The sequence below is a fragment of the Ixodes scapularis genome, unplaced genomic scaffold (assembly GCF_016920785.2).
Source record: "Ixodes scapularis isolate PalLabHiFi unplaced genomic scaffold, ASM1692078v2 PGA_scaffold1__304_contigs__length_218370807, whole genome shotgun sequence".
In the NCBI taxonomy this organism is placed as follows: Eukaryota; Metazoa; Arthropoda; class Arachnida; order Ixodida; family Ixodidae; genus Ixodes; species Ixodes scapularis.
In genome coordinates, this window is record NW_024609846.1 from 79,834,208 (window position 1) to 79,855,425 (window position 21,218).

Consider the following 21,218-nt stretch of genomic DNA (forward strand, 5'->3'; position numbering starts at 1 on the left):
AGACAAGCAAAACCATAAAATACACAGTTGCATTGTCCAGTTAATATTCAAAGGGCTTTATGGTGTACTTTTTATATCTATTCCTGTTTCATAAGGTAGCACAGACAGATGATGCAGACTTTCCAATTCACGTTGCTTCTCATTTTACTTTCTTATTCATGATTAATGAAGACAATATGAGCAACAAATCTTCTGGTAAGCTTGATGCAGTGTAAACTGAATCCCGGTGTCATTATACCAACATTACATATAGCTGGCATGGTCTGAAGAAGATAACTCTAATCAACATTTAAGCCAGCAGAAACCCACAATCAAAGGAGAGGGTATGTTGAAAATAGATCAAACTAGTCAAGTACCAGCAAAGAAGAGTTGAGCAGCAGAATGGCAAGCCTCCAAACGAGATCGGGGCCTGCGCTTGTGGACGGCGAGCATGGAGCTTGTTCTTTTTTTTTTTCATTACCATTTTTTTTATTGCATTGAACGCACGTCGGGAATCAAAGATCTTCAGTTTTGTGAAGCTGCTGCTGTTCCTGGGTCTTCATATTAACAATTTGGTGCCGAAACCCCCCAAATCAAGGACCGGGACATCACACGAGAAGACTTGGCAGCGCTGTGGATCCTTATAGAAAGGCTGAAAACTAAAAGAACGACCGGACGGGCATAAAACACAAGACTGATAAATGAGGCAAGTGCTCTCTTGCAAAGTCAAGATTCAATGATTAGCCAGATTACCTCCGTAGCCGAAGGATTGCGTGCCAATAACAATGAGCTCAGGAGGTTAAACGAAGAGTTTGAGGGGCACATACCGGATGGTTCATTCGAAACCGAATTTCAGGCAGTCATCCAATATGAAGATGAAGCGACTGCCACCTTCAGTGCCCTCCAATGCAGAAAAAATCTTCTAGGTCAGATATCGTCCCGAGGGGCCTCTAGGGAACCTAGTCGCCAACCAAACGACGCTCAAGATATCAGACAAGCGGGAACTAGGTGACCGAAGCTCACCATTACGCCATTCAAAGGTGAAATATCAAAGTGGTCAGCGTTCTGGGAACAGTTCGATGAAACAATTCACAAGAACCCCACACTGTCCACCGGAGAAACGTTCGGCTACTTTCGAATGTACTTGGGCGGAGAAGTGGAAGCAGCTGTGGCTGGATTACCAAGGACAGACTTGCTACACGGATGCAATTGAGATCCTCAATCGCCGTTTTTGAGACAAGGAACGATTGGAGCTGGAATATTTCTCCAGTCTGAGGCTGATTTCACCTGTCAAGTCATCCAATAACACCTCAGGTCTGCGAACGATGTTCGACTAGGTGCAAATCAATAAACAAGGCCTCCAGACATCGGTGTAAGTAAGTCATGTTTTTCGTCGAAGCTCTGCAATATTTTGATGCAAACTCTTCCACGTGACATCGTTGTGAACTACCACAGAACCATACATTTGTCTGCGGCAACTGCCATGCCTGGCCCCAGCAGCCTGCCTGACCGCTCAGAACTAAATTGATTACTTGATTTTCTATCTATAGAGGTCGAAAGTCGGGAGAAGAGCAAGTTTAAGATCACAGAAACAACGAACGCAAAGACCGCGAGATATGAGGACAACATAGATCGACGTGAATCGTCTAGACCAACCTCATTGGTGCTCTACAACTGACCCTCACCACATAAAACGAGATGCTGTTTCTGTAACGGAACAAGCCATAGTTCTGCAGACTGTTTTTCCCTTCTTCCGCTGGAGCAGAAGAAACAGCATTTGGAAAAAGAGATGGGATGTTCCAGATGCACTCTCAGTGGCCATCAAGGAAGAAACTGCAGACGAAAGATCAGCTTTGCCGTATGCGGTGGAAGAGACGCTAAGTCTGTGTGACCCGGCACGAATAAAAGCTAAAGAAGGTAAATCCGACCCACAAAACAGCATGACAGTTTGTACTACATCAATCCACCGGGAAATCAGAGAGTCCGGACTGGTACTTCTGCAAACGTTCCGGGCATGGGCTGTCAGCGGTACCTCATGTAGGTATGTTAAAGGTGTGATCGACGGAGGCAGCCAACAGACATTTGTCACCGAGGATTTGTAAAGACACCTTCAGCTTAAGTGTGTTTTCTACACCAAGATGCCACTCAACACGTTTGCTTGTGCTGCAACTCAGGAGTGCCAGAAATGTTGTTTAGTGGAGCTTGAACTTAGAAGCCAATTCAACATGGACGGATTCAAGATTGAAGCGATTGAGATCCTAGTGATATATATCAAGACATATCTACCTTAACGACGGATTCAGTCTTCGTAGCTGACATGGAGCAAAATAAGGAGTTGATTGTTGATCGTCTCCTGTTTCCAGCAGTTACCGCACAACTAGGCATCAGTATTTCGATTGGCTCTGACCAAATCTGGGGCTTTATGACTGGTGAAGTCACTCGGAGTAAGACCTGCAGCACCCTTGTTGCATTAAATACCAAGCTTGGTTGGACTTTCCAAGGTCGGACATCCACCCTGAAGTTACAAAAGACCTACTCGAGCTTGGTCGTCTGTGTCCTGCAAATCACCAATACAGAACAAGTTGAAGGCGCTCTCCAATCGTTCTGGGAGTTAGAAAGCCTGGGAATCACAGATTCAGGAGACCAGAATTCCGAAACAAGCCAAGTGGTGCGCGAGTTGGAGCAGAACATTCGCAAGTCTGGCACACACTACGAAGTGGCGTTTACCGTGGAAGGACAGTTTAGGTGTCCTTAAGGACAAGAAGGAAGTAACAGTGACAAGACTTCGGAAACTAGTAGGTCGACTCTACCGAACGGACTCTGTAATCCTTCATTACGACGAAGCTATCAGAGAGTACCTGAGAGCATTTAACACTGAATTGGTACGGAACGAGACAACTGGTGATCAAGGCAGACTATTTTACATGCCCCATTGCGAAGTCATCAGAGAAAATGTGCTGACGACACGATTTTGAGTTGTTTTCGATGCTTCCTCGCATGCAGCTGGGTGCAAGTCTCTGAACGAATGTTTAGAGAAAGGAGGCAACCTCTATCAAGACCTTCTTGGAATTTTGCTGCGATTTCGGGTGAGCCGTTTTGGCATAATCTCAGACATCCAGAAGGCATTTCTTTAAATATCTGTAACAGAAAAGGACAGAGATGCATTCCGTTTTCTCTGGCTTCAAAATCTATTATCTTCGACCTTTAATGATGGGGAGGTATAGACGTAAAGGATGACGAGGGTTCCTTTTGGTGCAATCTGTAGTCCATTTCCTCTGACGGCTACGATCCTCCAACACCTGAAAAATCTGCCCACTGAAAACGAGGAAGTGGCTGACGTACTTCGTAACTCCTTCTACGTAAACGACTTGGTTACTGGCACAGCTACCGAGGAGGAAGCCATCAAGATGTACTATGACGCCAAATCTATTGTGCAGAATGCAAGAATGACTCTCCGAAAGTGGACGACAAATTCACAAGGGCTGAAAGATGTGCTATTTCGAGGAGAGGCAAATCCAGAAAACGCGACACTTATCCTTGAACAAAGAACAATGAAGGTTCTGGGAATTGTCTGGGATCCAGACAAGGATGTCTTGAAGTTTACGATGCCTATTTTAAAAAATTCCTAGAGTTGAATGATGGCACTAAACAATTTATTCTACAAGCAGCATCTAGGATTTTCGATCCCTTGGGAGTCTTGTCGCCCCTCACAATCTGAGTGAAGACACTTTCTCAGAAGCTACGGGCCAGAGGAATCACATGGGACAGTGCTCTACCCGAGGATCTGAAGAACGAATGCAAGAATGGTGTCGTGACCTGCTAAAGATGGATGCACTTGTCGTTCCCAGGTTCATATTCCAAGAAGGACAGGGCAAGGACTCCCGGATTCATAATTTCTACGACGCAAGCCCAACTGCCTATGGTACAGCGTACGTAACAACGAAATCATTGCCACCTGGATGACCTACACTTTTATTGGCAAAAGCTTGAGTTGCTCCAATCAAGGAGCAGACTCTTCCTTGCCTGGAACTTATGAGAGCGGTCATTGCATCGAGACTGCACAAATATCTTTAGAAGACCATCCCATGCATTCCGTATGACTAAGCATTGTGGACGGATTCCCTTATTACACTGGTATGGATAAAGGGCGACCCCAGCAAGTAGAAGACCTTCGTGTCCAACCGAGTTACAGAGATACAAAGGGACACCCGACCCTTCTCATTGGAAGTACTGTTTGGGAAGTGACAATCCAGCGGATTTGCTTACCCGTGGCATCTAGGGTGACCACCCGTCCCGCGACTTGCGGGACTGTCCCGCATTGAGGGCTCGTGTCCCGCGTCCCGCAAGAAATTCCAAACTCTTCAAAATGTCCCGCATTCCATATTGTCGTAGCATTCACTGCGTAAATTATGGCGCTTCCGAACAACGGGCAACCAGGAACCGCGGAGGTCGCTGATAAATGTATGAATCTCGATGGTATGTCATTTTCTTGCCAAGCACTGCGGGAAGCAACCGTCGTTCTTGCAGGAGACTGACGCGCATGCGCCATTGTGCCTCTCCACTTGATGGCAAAACATTGCAAGCAAAAATTGCTCGCAAAAAGCTGAAAAATAAACTATTGTAATTAGTTGCAAATCATACTGTAGCATGCGAAAGGGTTGGTGTTGAAAGCTTTCTTTTTTTTTTAGTGAAGACGGCCACACAAGGCAAAAACCTGCGACTCACGACGGTAAAAAAATCAACAACATAAGATTTTATTTTTGTGTAGGAGCATGTTAATATAAGTGTAAGTATCGACAGGAAACAATAAGCCGAAAAATATTTACTGTTTTTTTATTTCCTTTTGATGCATTGGGGTCTGATCTTTATGTTTTCAACTTAGATACTTTTAATCAAATATTTGCCATTACAAATAAACAAAAATATAAACTGTGACTGAAACTTATCTTAGTTTAATTGCCGCGTACAATTTTCAGATGTATAATACGCTTTCGGACAGCACAGGATTTCGGGGTGTGCGCGTTGGTGAATTCCTCCTCTTACTCCCCCCCCCCCCGGTCAAGGTGTTCCGCATTCCACCGGCAGGAAGGTGGTCACCCTAGTGGCATCGCAGGTTCTCGACTGGTGTCGAGTGATTTATGGTGGTCAGGACGAAAGTGGTTGACTGAACACGAAAATGAATGGCCTGATCTGAGGTCGAGTGACAACGAGGAGAATGACTCGTTGAAAGAAGAGAGAAAAGCAGTCCATGTGATCTTGCAAACAGCACCACCTGGACTGCTGTTGGATCTGACGAGGTACAGCAAACTTCATTGGGCTTTAAGAGTGACGGCGTGGTGTCTTCGATTTCTGAAGAACCATCGAAATGGCAAACTGTCAAGAGGGCCGAGGAAACCACTGGGGCCAAACTCAAACTATGCTGGATCAACAGCGTTCAGAACAGTACTTACTCAGACGAGATAAAATATCCTATGAAGAAAGAAAATGTTCACAAACAATCGTCTCTAGCATAGATGAGTCCATTTTTGGATAAAGACAATATCATCTTGGTTGGAGGCCAGCTTCAGATGCTGCCAGCATCGGACAATGTGAAACATTCAATTATATTGCCAAGTGAGCACTACTTCACAACCCTGGTGGTACAAAATGCCCTCTGGAAGGTTCTTCGCAGAGGAGCACGACACACGTTGGCGCAACTTCGAGAACGATTTTGGATTATAGGAGGAAGAAAATTGGTAAAGAAAGTGGTCTTCGGCTGCTGTTTATGCAAGAGCTTTCGCCTCATGGCTGACACAGCCCCAATGGCTCCACTTCCCCTTGACCGACTGAAGCAAGGCGTGCCCTTTGATGTCGTAGGCGTAGATTTTGCATAAACAGCAGCTGAAGACCACTTTCTTCACCAATCATCTTCCTCCTATAATCCAAAATCGTTCTCGGAGTTGCGCCAACGTGTCTCGTGCTCATCCGGGGCACAAGACACGTTGCTCCCATCCCGGGTTCCGGCACCAAATTGTTGATATGAAGACCCAGGAACAGCGACACCTTCACAAAGCTGAAGAGCTTTAATTCCCGAGATGCGTTTAATGCGATAAAAAAAATGGTAATAAAAAAAAAGGGAATGAGCTCCACGCTCGCCGTCCACGAGCGCAGGCCCCGATCTCATTGGAGGCTTGCCATTCTGCTGCTCAACTGTTCTTCGCTGGTACTCGACCAGTTTGATATGTTTTTAACACTATCCCGACTGCAAAATGAGTCAGGTGCTGACTTCCAGTGGATAAAGGCGTTGGACTGGCCGTCGGTGATCAATCCATTTGGCAGTTTTACCTGGCAGGACCGTATGTTACCGTCTCTTCTTCTGTGAGTCTTCAACAGTCTTCCCATTTGCCACAATTGCCTCGGTGCATTGCTATCATGCACAAGAACAAGAAGTTGAGCCAGAATATTGAAAATATAATAGCTCAGGCCTAGCTGCTCGGCTGGACGGTTGCAATATGCTTATGCGAGTTTTCACCTCTTGAATATTGTCTCAAATAACATACTTTTCGATCGCATATCGTATGAAAGACACTCTTAACAGTACTCGTGTAAGTTTCACAATAAGTCTCACGTTCGTCGTCTGTTCTGCTGGAGGGTTAGTTAGTCTCGTTGAGTGCACTTCTTGCCGCGCGCTTGTGCACTGCAGAGTAGCGAAAATCGCAGAGTAGGCACTGTGATTTTGAGTGTCTTGCTTTGCCGCAGCGTAACTGCATGCAAAGGGGGAAAGCGCTTCTCCAGAGTGCGCTCCACAATTCCTGAATACAACTTCGGCTTGTATATATGATTTGCTGCGATAACCTTCCGGTATCTTTTTTTAGTTTGAAATTTAGTAAGGATAGCTTGACTATTGCACGAAACTTTTATATGCACTATTCTGTATTTTTAATTATTAAGCCAACTCAATTGCTATCACTTTTATATCCAGTAATTCCTCGTTATAAAGAAATTACTTTTTTTTAAATTATCGCTTTCATCGAAATTTAACATGGTCCTGTCCAAAATGCACACATTTTTAGCCGGACTATTCTAAGTGTATCGGCGGGCAACCATGCATATTACGAAGATCGCGTTGCCGAAAGCATGCAAGCCTACACGGGGGCGCACAGAGACCCTTGCGTTCCCTCCCCCTTCTCCACCAAGGCAAATGGCAAACTGGGAAAACGGCAAACCAGAAATTGGAGTAAACGGGTGACGGAGGGCAGAGCGCACAGAGCGCCGCTTCCAATGCCGATGTGGGCAGGGAGCAGCATCCACGTTCCGATGCTACTCATGGCGCCTGCGGCCAACGCTGCCCGACGCGTGCGCCTGCGGCGTACTACACGCACACATGTATCGTATGGGAGATAGGGAATGTTTGCTTAAAGTCGCTTAGATATGCGAGCTTGAGAAAAGTGGCTGGCCCAAGTCCGAAAGCGCCAAAGAATTCAACATTCTGGCATTGGCTGTTCTACACTTTCCATCATTTTGCAGAACAAGCAAGGTATTGGGCAGGTCCGAGAAGTTTCTCATGCAAGAGAAAGCGTGCCCGCGACTCGAAGATAAAAGATCGCCGACTGCTTTGCGACCGTCGAATTTTTTCTCGCAAGCATGCTTGCTGAGCCAACGCACAATTCCCAGAGCTGCAGCAATCTACAGGAGCTTGGAATAACATGTTGGCAAAGCCAGCGAGGATAACTTTGATTCGTTTGCGCTTGTCGATGCAGACATTCCCATTGTTGCTTCTGCCACGGTTGCTACAATCGTAGACCTTCCGTGCGGTCAGGGTAAACACGAAGCAACGTCGGAGAGGCACCGGGGAAACGCCGACGACTGCGGAGACGTGAAACATCGTACGGCTGCTTCAAAACAAGGTGGAGTGCAGCGGCGGTGACTGTGTTCCTGCGATGCCTGGAGCAGTTCGAGGGGAACTGATGCTCGGATTAAATTATCGGCAAACTCCACCTAATTATTTTGTTACTCGGCAAAGCTGCTGCGGAATGTTCATAACCAAGGTTTATTTCATTAAATATATGGTCAGAGTGTCCCGTAGTGTTCCCGTCCATCTTCAAGGCCGCTGGCACTGTTTTTTTGGCTCGAATTACGAATTAATCGAATTACCACGCCTGTACTGAATTTTTTTGCCGTCCCGTCTACTTTGTTACAATGGCGGATTACTGTAGATGTGAGTAAATTAGAACTCAATTTTCAGGAGCAGTGATGAATTGCAGTTTTATGCAAGCTCTCAAACTTGAAGGAAACATTTATTTATGTGCTGAATATTATTGTATTCAGAGGGGATTCAGTACCCAAAAAGACCATTCACAGCAGTTTGTACTGTCCTTCATCAGTCACGTTTTTGTCACCATGTCTGATTCTTCTCCACGCAACAAAAGGCTAGTTTTGTGTTTGAGGGAACCGCTACTGCTGTCTAGCTGATGCAAACAAAGGGTTGCATGTAACTAAGAGGGCAAAACAGACATTGCTTTTTAGTTGGACAGGCCGACACGTTAATATTGACATAATGTTTGCATTGGTAGGAGTAAACATGAATGTGTGCTCATGCTCCAAAAGCTCTTTTTGCTGTTTCCAAGTGCTTCTCCAAAATTACTCGGATCAATCACATCACCGCAAATGTTTTGCATAAGGTGATTGGAAATATGGAGATTGATTTCCATTATGATTATGATTGCATAATGATTCCATCATTATGATTTCCAACCTGCCTCGGGTGCCGAGTCCCCACTTGGCTACCTGTAAACATTATGACTGTACCCAACACCATTGTGTAAGACAGATGGAGGCATCATAACCCGCTCCAACTTGGCTAACCGGACTTTTTTATGCGAGTCTAAATGCATAGATGCCTATGTAGAAATTAATGGACGAAGAGCGTGGTGGTGCAGGTCAAGATTGAAGAAAGAAAAAATTCCACGGACACCGAGCGCGTCTGACACGAGAGCAGCGGCCAAGCACGCGCCCTCTTGAAGCAGTTGCCAATGGCTATCTAGGAGCCGTTTTGCTCAGCCAATGGGAGGATGGGCATTCCTTTTGCATTTTTCTGTGGTTACAGACATTGCCAGCTCCGCTTCCTGAGATAGTTAATGCTTTTGCATTAATAAACACGTAGGACGAAGACGACACAACCAACAACTTTCCACTATGTGGAAATATCTCCGAAACGCTTCCAGTCTACTGTGCCACTTGTTTTGCAGAATTTTTGAAATTTAATTTATAAGGTTTCTTTAAGAAATGCATACCGAAAAATCCCGACAGATAGCCCACCTAACATCAAGAGCAAATCGGATTAAAATATGGAGTGGGCTAACGGTCGGTACACAATCAAGAAAAGTTTGAAAAATTGTTATTTGTAGGTCATATCCCTTCCAAGCTTGTTATGGTGGCAAGGGGCAACGAAGCAAAGATGACTGTACTTCCCAGTCAGCAACATTTGCTTATATCCCACCATAGCTAACTAGCCACATTTACGCCGAGGCCATCATTCATCCCAACACTACTATTACAAAAGGTCGGCTATCTTTCGGTGTTTCAAAAAAAATAGCAAATCAAGTCAAAACTGGGGTAAGCCATCTTTCGGGGGTAAAGCATCTCTCGGGATTTTACGGTAGGTAGAAAAGTTCTAGGATTCTTAAAAAAAAAATCCCATGCACATGATGCAGGAAAGAAAAACAGGAAACACACGTAGGCTGCGAGTGCAGTAGTGATATTTAATATATGGCAGCAGTGAGTTCGTTGCCATGCAAGACGAGAGAGAATGCCCTTTGCAATCCTAGTTCTACTTTGACTTTAACTCACACAGAAAACAGTGCTTAACAAAAAGGTAATGGACTATTAACTGCCATGTTCACATTGGTGTGCATCTGTATTATTTCAGTCAGCACTTCAGCAGATTCTGATAATTAAGTTAGTTGAAAATCTTCCTCTGGTTCACTGTTTGTTCTGAGTTACTGTTCGCAAATCTCATGTTTTTCAGGTGCAGTTTGATTTCATGAATAGAGAACTCCTGTGGCATGGCCTTGCGGTAAGTCAACCACCTTTGGTGCCACATCTCGCATGCTTTAAAAAAATATGCATTTGTTTTCCAATTTTGTGTAACACTGTGACAACCTGCAATTCACATTAAGTAATTATGAATCAATAATGTTATGCGACTAGGATTTGAGTCATACAATAACGATTTGTGTGCAGGTTTGTACTTCCTGAAAATTATGTTCATGCTATCTAAAATAAAAATTAAAATCAGAAACTGAAAAAAAAAAACAAAAAAACTTCCGCACGTCCATGTTTGATTAATAATGGAATAAAGTAAGGACATGGCCAATTCCTCTATTGAAAACAAGGGGAAAATTCAAAACGAGATCAATTATTGAGAAGTTGCACCTAGTGTACGTTTTGGAAGCTTGTTTAAAATGTTGTTGCATTGTCTGCCTCACCATGTTGGTTCTGTGGTGTGGAGGTACTACATACTTGTATGAGCACCAAGGCACGAATGCATATGCAATCGCAGATTTGTCAAAATTCGTCGAGAGCATAGGAACAATATGCCATCGTGGGCCTAGCTTCCGCAAGGCAAACTCTTGCTTCTGCCTCTTTCTCAATATCCTCTCTTTTCACCATGAACTGTTAGTCCCTCCCACAGCAACATGGCTGGTGTGGCAGAAGTACCCCCCACTTTATAGTGAATTGTGATGCATTAAAAAAATATTTACAAATGATTTGAAAGTCGGAAGCAAATAAACATGCACATTGTCACATGTCATCTTTCATGTGGTCAGGAGAAATTCAAAGAAAAAATAACCGCATCTCCTCGTGGTGAATGATGTTGATTGGGGCGAAGCTCTGGTGGTGCTGATGATACTGATTTTGGTGATAGGTAGTGCTGATGGTGCTGATTTTTTTTTATTGCTCATTTGAGCATTCGACCGCAGCGCCCTCTTGTCTATAAATGTTGAGCCAATGCATGCAAAGTTTATTGTGATTATATACACATTTGACCGCAGCGCCCTCTCCTGTATAGACGTTGAGCGGCTACATGCAACGTTTCATCCATGACATCCCCAGCTCTTGAGTTACTACCACATCTCGGAGCCCCCTACCCGTCCCGCAGTCGTGGCCAAGTGGTTAAAGGGACAATGAAGACGGTCCTATTTAATTTTTTTTAAATGGTGTTTTTATGCTTCTTGGGAACATAGCATGCTGCCCAATTTTTTGTAGCCATTTGTGACGCGTATTTCTGTGCCTACGAAAGAAGTAAAAAAAACGAAACTGAACAATCTCCATTCTCGTTTCTGGGCCTCCAAAAACGGAGGTGACGTAGTAGTGACGTCAAGTGTGAATAGTCGGTATCGGTAGTATTTAGGAGGTCGAGATTCTGGTTACCGCGGTGGATTATAGCAGCGCGGTGGCACGGTAGTCTCGCCGAAACTGTCAACATGGACGGCAATGCCGCTCTCGTGAGCGAGTTTGAGCTTCCGTTCAGTAACCCAACACAAACGGAACGGGAGTATGTGTGTGGCGGCCTCCGCCATCACCCGAGGGAGACCAGCCCAGCCGGTAACGAGCGGCCCGCATGCCGAAAAGCCCATAGTTGCTCGTTGGCCAATTCGCGTCCAGCGTAGCAAAGAAGAAAACAATTATGCTGCTTTATTTACGGGTTAGTAATCCTTTCCGGTCTGATTTATACTTTTCATGGTTATTCAAGCGGAAATTAGAACAGTATTCCTAAAAACCGAGAACCAAAACGTGACCGAGGGCGCGTCTCTCATTTCGACCAATCGCTGAGGCGTCTCTTGTGACGTCGCGCTTCTTGGCCTCGCATCGGTCACGTGAGCTCCGCTTCTCCTGGCTTCTCCCACAACTCTCGGGGCGTCGCCCCAGTCGATTCCGGTATGATTATTACCGCGACTGTTTAATTGATTTGCGCGGCACACAAGCGCCGGTTTCGGCTGAAATTTGGGCAACATGGCCCGAGATGCGCCTGGAATCCAGTTCAATCGCCAAAAAGATGTCCGAAATCGCCTTCATCGTCCCTTTAAGGCGATGGACTAGAAATCCATTGGGGTCTCCCCACACAGGTTCGAATCCTGTCGACAGCGCAAAATTTTTTTTCTTTTTTTAAGAAGACAGATGGGATGGCAATCGATGTGAACTTGGAAGCCGGACAAGGCTAGACCCTAAGGAGCTTCGCCCCTAAAAAATTGCCCCCCTTTTTTTTATTGTTGTGGCAAAGGCAGTGGTAACACGATGTGACGCAGCGTCAAGCTAAAGGCGATCGCGGTGCTTCCGTTCTTGGCGCCGCACCAGCTCTGGCACCTTGAAGAGACATGAAACCTAGAAAAAAGAATTTTTTTTACAGCGGAGATGTTAAGGGCTAGTTTCCCCAGGATTGTGTCCATCAGCAAACAAATGATGACACCAAACTCTGGACAGCTACTGCCATCTATAAGCGACGGTGGCAACCAGACAACTGGCATGCCGGTTGTCTGGTTGCTATTGTTGGTCATAGCTGACGGCAACCTTTCCAGCCTTTCCACTCTAGCTTGCCGACTTGCGGCCAGCCATTACTTCATTCCCACTATAGTACAGCTTTGCTGGTCTTCCTTCTTCACCAGAGTGGAAGGGCTGAAAGTTTTGTTCCTTTTTCGAAATTCGTATTGTAGCATAAATATTAAGCCCCCCTCCAAAAAAAGTTTTTTTTTTTTTACAAACATTTTTAAATATTTGCCTGTGCTAACCAGGTAGAAAAAAAAAATTTCCTTTCCCTAGATTTAGAGTTTTTTAAACTCTGAAAATAAGATGTACCAGTACGGAGGAGATAAAGGAGTGGTGCCACACTGCGGCTTCCTTGTGAAGAGCGAGAAAGTGCATTGAAATAAAAAAAATAACTAAAGAAAAACTTGTACGAGCTTTATTGTGCTGGCAAAGACTGGTAAGCGCAAAATGTGTGAAGATCTGCTTCCACATGATGTGGGTGGCCATTCACTCGCTGGGCAAAGTTCAGCTCAGATGTGGAAGGTTAAAGCTGCGTTTATATTCCAAAGGATTGTCGACGGATGCGCGCGCCCGACTGCGTTGTGCGACGTTGCTGCGAACGGAGTATCTATAGTCCGATAACAGGTCGAACGTAACATAGCGTAGCATACCTTGGCGACCGTCGGGGCTCATGGTCGATTCGAGCATGCTCTATTCCCAACGTCGACGAGCGGAGTTCGTTGAGAATGACTATCCCAGAAGCCCTCGCATGAGTGCCTCATTCGGGAATCTGGTTGTCGGGGCATCAAGGCCAGTCAGAGTGTGTGAGATGCTAATTTCTGGAATCTGAACCTGTCGTTCTTGCCGTGTGTTGTGTGCTGTTGTCGTGTTCCCGTGTTGGTGTGCATATTTAACGTTTGTGCGCTCGACTGGGCGAGTGTGTGCATAGACGTGGACCGCTCCAAGGATGCGCTACCCTCGATTCTCGTTTGACTTATCGATTTAACGAGCTGGTGGTGGGCCATGGTGTTGGGGTGCTGGCAAAAGCTCGATGATGCGCCAAAGGTAGGGCTAATTAGAATTAAGAATGACCTAACATGTGTGCTATATATGATCATGTGCTAGTCGCACTCACCGACAGCCGTTCCCGATCGAAAATGCACCGTGGAATGTATGGGAACGACAGACCCAGTGAAACCTCTTAGCTATTTAACCGGCTAGAAATTTTCAACTGGGGTGTCTCAGCTTGTAAACGATAGTAGCAGTTCACGATGAAAATTGGACTGAATCCTCTATTGTTTGTAAAGGCTCTGTAAAGTGTGCTACAATTTCAAACGCATGCATTGCGTAATTTAGGCATTGTCTGCTCTCTTCGGTGTCCGTTTCTTGAGTCAATCTGAAAGACGACCGTCAAGAGACAGCCGGTTGATGCCTGCCAGAGCTTCAAGAGGGCTCAAGCCCCCATGCTATCGGAACTGACAGTGAACTGTTGAAAGTGTTGAATATCATTTGTATTTCATTTTTTACCTTCTTTCTTTTTTATACACCATGCCTAAGCTCTTGCTTTAGTCATTAAGGTAGGGGGGAATGTTGTGTTTCGATTTCAGTTTTGATATGACTTTAGCAAGTTGTTCAGTAAGCCGAAGGAAGGCAAGCCAATGCAGGTGGTCCATTTGGCAACCATGAATAAAGACGGTTATTAGTTTGCATAACGGGCTTCTTTTTTCTGGTTTAAACCACCAGACACAACAGCATGATGATTCCCTCCCGCACAATCTGTTGGTTTAACTGTGTGTAGTCCACACAGGTCCGGAGAGCTTCATCTTGCTTTTTGGCCACCACCTCGGGTGAGCACCAGACTGTGGCGTGTTCCATTTTCTTGATGACGTCCATCTTTTGCATTTTTCTCAATACCACTACCCTGTGCAGAAATGCGATAAGTACTTGTCTGGGGTACGTGATGGCGAAAGGCTTAGCATCTGGGTGAAGTGAGATCGTATAAAGTATGTACCTTCATCTTCCACAGTCCCTGAAATAGAGATGGGTACTTGGTAAGTATGCGATCATGCTCCGGATGGCTGTCAGCCTTGATTTCGTTTAGGCTTGGCAGTTCTTGCAGAGCTTGAATCGACGGGAGACTGAGTAGAGGATGTCGGAGTCTTTCCGATACGTAGACAGTTTCTCTCCTTCTGCCGTTCCAAGTTATCGTCGCCTGGAACTTCCCGAGAGTTGTCAGTCTCCTGCCCCTCGAAGATCTTCTCCGGCTGGCTCTAGCTTCACCATCTCTCCGACCTTGTACTCTATATGAGAAATGGCGGTAACATCCGCCCCAGTGTCCACCTTGAATGTGATCTCCTGGTTGTTGACTTTTGCCTTGATGTACCAGGGATCTTCATTATCTGCGTGTACCAGTGCACCCAGGAACACTTCGTTGAGTCCTGGTTTGTGCACTTGTGACCTATGAGACCCTGCTGCAAGCTTGGAGAAACATATGCTCTAAAAGTGTCCTAGCTTGCAAGCGTTGCATTGCTTGCCTCTTGCAGCACATTGTGTTTTTAAACTGCCACACCATACACATTTCCACGCCGCACTGCTAGAATCTCCTTGATGATTAGATGTACCCCAAGTGCATGTGTCTTTTTTACCACAGAGCTATGCCACAGCTTTGGCAGCCCTTTTTATAAACAAAATTTGAAGCACATGATTGTTGGTCTCGTGCAGCGTCCGCTAGGTGGCCACAGCTGCTGTGACGTCACGATGGAGAATTCTTTATCACTCTTAATTAGTTCCAAGTTAATAGGAGTTAATTGTTGAAATCAAAAACTTTAGCTAGGTGGCGCGAGCCGTTGCCCGATCAAAAGGTTTTGCCATATCCATCCATCCGATACCACCTAGAAGACAAGTCCTGCACATTAAGTCCTCATTAGGCACGAGTAACATGAGGGACGAAAACGGGCGTCATGCAGCACTTTCCATAGCAACTTGCACGAATGTTGTGACGTAGACCTATGCCATGCCGGCACATCACAGCGTCCACTCAAGTTGCTATGGGAACTCGTGCACGGCCCGCTTTTCTTAGAGTTTACTGATGTCGTTTTTTAAACAAGTGAGAGTTCAGGAACCTGTTTTTCTTGATTTCTCTCAGGAGTTTGTGGGCTTCCTTCTGCCACTGGTGAACATCTACCCAGCAAAGAACTTTGTGGTTCGGAAGCTCCTGCACCGCAAGATGTCTCCGACATCGCCTTACGAGAGGACGCCGAGTGATCTCGCACATTGTGGCATTTGCGCTGTAGCACCCACTCAGCCCCACGAGATCGGCTGTAGGCACGTCTTCTGCTATTACTGCATTGCGGTAAGTAAATTGTCACAATGAGGTCTAGAGGTGAATAACGTTTGTAAGGTAGAGGCCATCTATAGTTGGCTGCTGGTTAAAAAGCCAGTAGGTGCTCCCCCTCTAGCATGCACTCATTGCCTTCCGCATCGCTTTGGTTGCACGTGCAACAAAATGTTGTCAAAAGCAGAAAGCTTGCACCCAAAGCAGAGCGTGTTTCAAGTTCTTAACCTTTCACCAACTGTAGGTGCTTTTACATTACAAACATTACTGCTTTCATTACTGCAGTCAGCGTTAAAAATTGTGACTGTTGACAGCAGGAGGAAGGTAAGACTAACCTGTCACAAATATTGGCATTTTGCTGTCTACTCGAGAGTTATATATTATTGCAACAAATTGTATTGAATGAGACAAGCGGGTTTGTCTCAGTCAGCCTTTGTCAACCTGTTGTTTGAGCTTTTGCCATCACATTGACGAAGTTGACAGGTATAAACCAGTCTGTACCACTTGATGTCATTCCTTCTAGTAGCACCTAGTGTGTCATTTATTGCAGTGGTCCTTGACCATTCTTTCGCTCTAGTAAAGGATCACTCAATTGTAGTGACCCTTTAGAAAAATATGTTAGCATTTTTTTTTAAATGGTGCTACACAGCTTGGTTGAAGTGTTGTTATATGGCATGTCAAAGTGTTGCTACGAGACATGTCGAAGTGTTGCTATGTGGCGTGTTGAAACGTTGCTACAGTGTAGATCGCATATAACGTATGTCGCGGGAGTCGCGAAAATCTGCACTATAAGCAGTACCGCGTTATAACCGAAACATAGATTTTTCAGGCCAAAATACATGCCATGAGACAACTTACCTTCGTAAAACAACTTATTTTATATTAGATGAAAAATAAAGTTTAGTTAGAGGAAAGTCTTTATTTCACCAGTCTTCTTTTTCAAGTGTGTCACACATTTTGAAAGAAATGAGCGACTTTTGCTTGGTGCAGCCTTTTAACGGCGTCGCGGGTTGCGGGCGGACGTTGCGAGCGTTCAGGATTGCTAACCTTAATCACTTTTCTCCGGTGATGAAAATGCGTGAAAATTCGCTTCCTTTATATGGTACGCGTTAGTAATACCTTCAACTTGAGCACAGGCATGAAATGCTCCAAATAAGAAATCCGGGCGATGTTCGAAGACACAAATGCTTAGAAAGCACCACTGTAATCGAAGTAAACAAACACGACGACACGGGCGTTTCTGCCGTCTTGAGAGTGCCGCCACGACATCGCCGCACAAGTAGGTGGATCTTCCCTTCTAGTACATGCTGGGTTATCATAGCGACACACAACGAAACTTCACAGTCAAGGATAGCACTTTTACGCGTAACAATGAGCTTCCACCACGCCGTCTACTTCGACAATCACAACCGACGCCATATTTGCGGATAGAAGAAGCCAACCCGCGACCGGCATGCAACGCGCGCGAACACTTCTCCTCGACCTGCGATTGGTCTGTCGTTGCGGTTGTTTCCAACGCAGCGGAGGGACGCACGCACGTGAACGACACGTGCATGTGTCCCTTTGTCGCTATGGCAACTGAAGCCTTTCTTTTCGCTTTTTCGAGCAACCTCCTTGCCTCGCGAGTGCCGCTTGCGGCTAACGCCATTGTCTAGTGTCGCACAGGGAAGCGTGCTCGCTGGGCCGGTCGGTCGGCGCGGTCGGCGGGCTGTTCCAGAAACCGCACTATAACCGGTATTTCCCTTCGCGCGCCTGCATTTTAAGCGGTATGTAATTACATGGAGTTCTATGGGAGGCGAACCGGTGGTTTAAAAAAGCCGCGTTATACCCGGTCCTGCACTATAAGCGGTTACGTTGTAAGTGGTCTATACTGTATATGAAACTCGAATTATGGGCATGGGTAAAGAAGAGGACTTCCCCGATGTCAGATCAACACTATCTGTTGCCTCTTTGGTGGTTCCCGCTAGAGTAACTGTATATAACTATATTGGTGGTTCCCGCTAGAGTAACTGTACACACAGAGCGGACTATCTCATTAGTCCCAAATTTTGATTTTCCAAGTATTGGAGAAAGCAACCGTTTCTCTTGTAAGCGGATGCAACGGGCGTGACAACATGTGGCGGCAATGCACTGCATGTGCCGTCGTGCGTCTCCCTGCTCTTTCGGTGCCTCTTCGGCAGCTCGCAATGTGTCATCTGCTTGTGTCGTCTGCTGCATTGGTGTTCTGAGACGTCGCTGTTGATATCAGAAACTTAATTAGACTGTATTGCATTGGTGCACACAATGTTCAAAGGTTCAGAAGGCCTCCTACTCATCAGGCTTCAGTGTAATGTCCACATTCAGCAGATGCAAAGTAAAAAATATGTCCCGCACTAAGTCAACCTTGGTGTGGGGGTACGGCGGCGGTGACCTTCTCCCTCGAAGCACGTGCATGTGGCAAGCGTCGTTGTCGTCTGCTCGTTCACAGCCCCATTGAAACAGCACTCGTATAAAAAAAATCGCAAACGACCACACGAATTGTGCTGTGACTGACAGAGGTAGCTGCTGCGTTGTAAAAAGGCTTGTTGAACAAGATTCGCCTTCAGCGAGTATGCTGTACAATGTTTGCTTTGGGTTCTTTACTTTCACTGGAATTGATGTAGGAGACGTCTGTGAGGAGATATTTCTTTTGGTGGAACAATTGTGTGTGCGATTCTGATGTTGCATAAAAAAGGGCACGGAGACGTGCTTTTTTTTTGCTGAACAGCTCTTTCAGAAAGCGCCCGTGACTGTGCCTGTGGTGGAAGAAGCGAAAGAATGTATGCGAGCTGTTCTGTAGAGGTGCTCCGTGCCTCTACAGAACAGCTCGCATACATAAGTAGACTTTCCCCGCGATCACGTGGGTTTTTCGGAAAAGCAGCGGTATAGTGTGGTTTTGTGTTCATACGTGAGCATTTTTTTTGCCAGGAAGGAGCACTAACAACTACCTCTGTAAAAAACGCAATTATGCTTATGTGGGTGGCACAGAAAATACTAGAAGGTTCACAAAACTTTTTCCTTGTAAGTCTTCAGAACGAAATCTACAGTTCACGATCGCAAAGTGAAAAACATGTCCCACCCAAAGCTCGGCGCTCTGCAAGGCCGCTTTCTTGCAAGCGGTTTGGGTTGTTTTGGCACATGTAGCCCCCCCTCCATTAAGGAGGAGTTGGCGGCAAAATAAGAAAAGAAGGTGATACTCCGATTCTGCTTATTTAGTCACTCTAGCTCCCGCATCCCTGCACAGTTAAGGGGGATACTTGTAGGGAAATAACAGAATTTCGAGGCCATGCAGTGTTTTTAAATATCTGAACAGCCCTCACGTTCTTTAAGAAAATTTACCTGACCGCACCCCATCCCCACTTCCCGTTACAAAGAATGTTTGACCTCGAGCTTACATATACTTCTCCTCAGCAGAAGTGTCGCAACATATTAAAATGCTTTTTTCAAGGACGTTTTTGAAGTATCATTTCAGTTCTGACCAGCAGGCATGCACACCTGTGAAGATGTGGCAGGTGACTTGCATGCCGTATTATTACTAAAATGCCGCATCCTTTTTCTGCTCAGAGCCAGGTAACTGCGGACCCCAACTTCACCTGCCCGCTGTGCAATTGTCCCTCGCTCGGCCTGGAAAACCTGAGGGAGGCGGCATTGTCATTGAAGCAAAATTGAGGGCGGACATCAGGACGGAAATCAAATGTAAGGAATCTCGAACAAGCCTGTTTCCTGTAGCATTTCCTACTTCGAATAATCACACTCTTCGGTGACTAAAGGGGACGCTTTGGCCATGGCTTTCCCCTTGTCTGCCGTCTTGAAAACAGCCGGTGGGCCTCGGCCGTTGCAGCTATTCTTAGGGCTGGTTCACACACTTGCGTAGAGGGCATCGTGCCTGCTCGTAAGTGCTTGCAACGAGAAAACACGTTGGCACCGTCTGTAAGGAGGCCCCGCAGCACCTCCAATCTGCCTGTACAGTTGAACGCCTTTATAACAAATGCCTCTACTACGAAAACACCCATTTAACGAAGTAAAATAAAGTCCTGGCCAATCTTCTGTGTGTTCAATGTGTTTCTCTGACTACTGCAACAAATTCCTGTTTGAGAAACGTTGATCTTTAACGAAGCAATGGCACGGCCCCACAAAGCAGAAATGACCGGTATTACGAATTTTCTGGATGAATACCAATCGATGCTACAGAAATCGTCACTCTTAAGTGGCGCGTGTAAAGAACAAATACTGCGGTAGAGGCAACATTCGACACCGCCGCCGCGCCGCCTCCGCTGCGCCCCTCCGCCATTGCTGTGTTGCACATTCTTCAGTCCGAATAATTTCTTAGTGCGCAACCTTGTGTTAAGATGACACTACCTTAATATGCTGCTGCATTGAAAACCTGTATGCAGCAGCATAGTCACCTAGCGCCTTTAAGACACAAAGTTGCACACTAATAAATTATTTACACCCAAAACTGAGAACTCGTGGCACGGCGGCAGCGAAAGCAGCGGGGCAAATGCGGCGCCGCCTCCGCCGTTCTTTGCATGTCCACTTTTGTTTTGCTCACACCGTTGATTGAGTTTGTGACACTGCTCCAATATTAGTAATAATGCATTGGTGTTAGTGCCTTGGTTCATGCGCTGACCTTAGACTGGTTTGGAGCACACATATTTAAAGTTTGCACCGTTGCCACAGGATGGCACCACAGCCCCACTGGCTATGGAAACTGGCTAGGAAGCACCTTCTGCAAGCGCCAACAGATTGCAGCGGTCGTGCGTATTTCGTGCGGCTTTGCAATAGGACGCATAGGAACGGAGGCCGCACTGGATTGGCTGGTTATAGGGAGCGACGCTGTGACGTAACACCTTGCAACCGAAGATTGCCGGCGACATCGCCAATTTCGCCAGTTTCGAAGCTGCGCAGCAAGGGACGGTGGGTGTGTCACTGGGGCACATGTAAAACCAACCCGGTCTCCCGTTCACGCCACTTCGTGGCAAAAGTCTGCAGATGGCTCCTTACAAATTATTGACCCACCTTGGGCCACCTGTTTGAGCTGCCTCATGGTGCTCCGCCGGCGGCCCAAGTACGCCCTAGCCCCATTGTCCCCCCCTGCACCTCGGTTGCTCGGTGTTACGTGGCCGGCATAAGGGTGCGCGCTTTGGACGCCCTCTGAAGCTCCTGCCGCCGGCTTTGGAGACCCATAAATGCAGCAGGCTGTGGTTCCGCTCTTCGGTCTGCCACGCCGTTCTTGATGCGCAGTCATCAAGAAGGCGTGGAAGCAGGAACTGGAGGAAGCGTATGCGCAACATGTATGCACAACCACGAAATAGCTCTGCCATTGTCCATACATCGCGCACACGTCCTTCATGCACACGCTAAGGGACCTGATCTGTTGCAC

At 46.2% G+C, this 21,218-nt stretch overlaps 1 protein-coding gene across 2 annotated transcripts in view; it reads left to right on the top strand.

Moving 5' to 3' along the window:
- The window catches only part of LOC8036009 (peroxisome biogenesis factor 2), a 41,706-nt gene that overhangs the window by 14,182 nt on the left and 6,306 nt on the right, over positions 1–21,218 (top strand). Inside the window, exons 6-8 of one of the 2 annotated variants that reach the window (XM_029983201.4) lie at positions 9,986–10,033; positions 15,629–15,835; positions 19,400–19,900. In XM_029983201.4, coding sequence (XP_029839061.3) covers positions 9,986–10,033; positions 15,629–15,835; positions 19,400–19,504 — 360 coding nt within the window. In that variant the 3' untranslated portion in view covers positions 19,505–19,900. Of the gene's footprint in view, positions 1–9,985; positions 10,034–15,628; positions 15,836–19,399; positions 19,901–21,218 lie in introns of those variants that run through there. The other variant, XM_029983202.4, reaches the window with a different exon arrangement.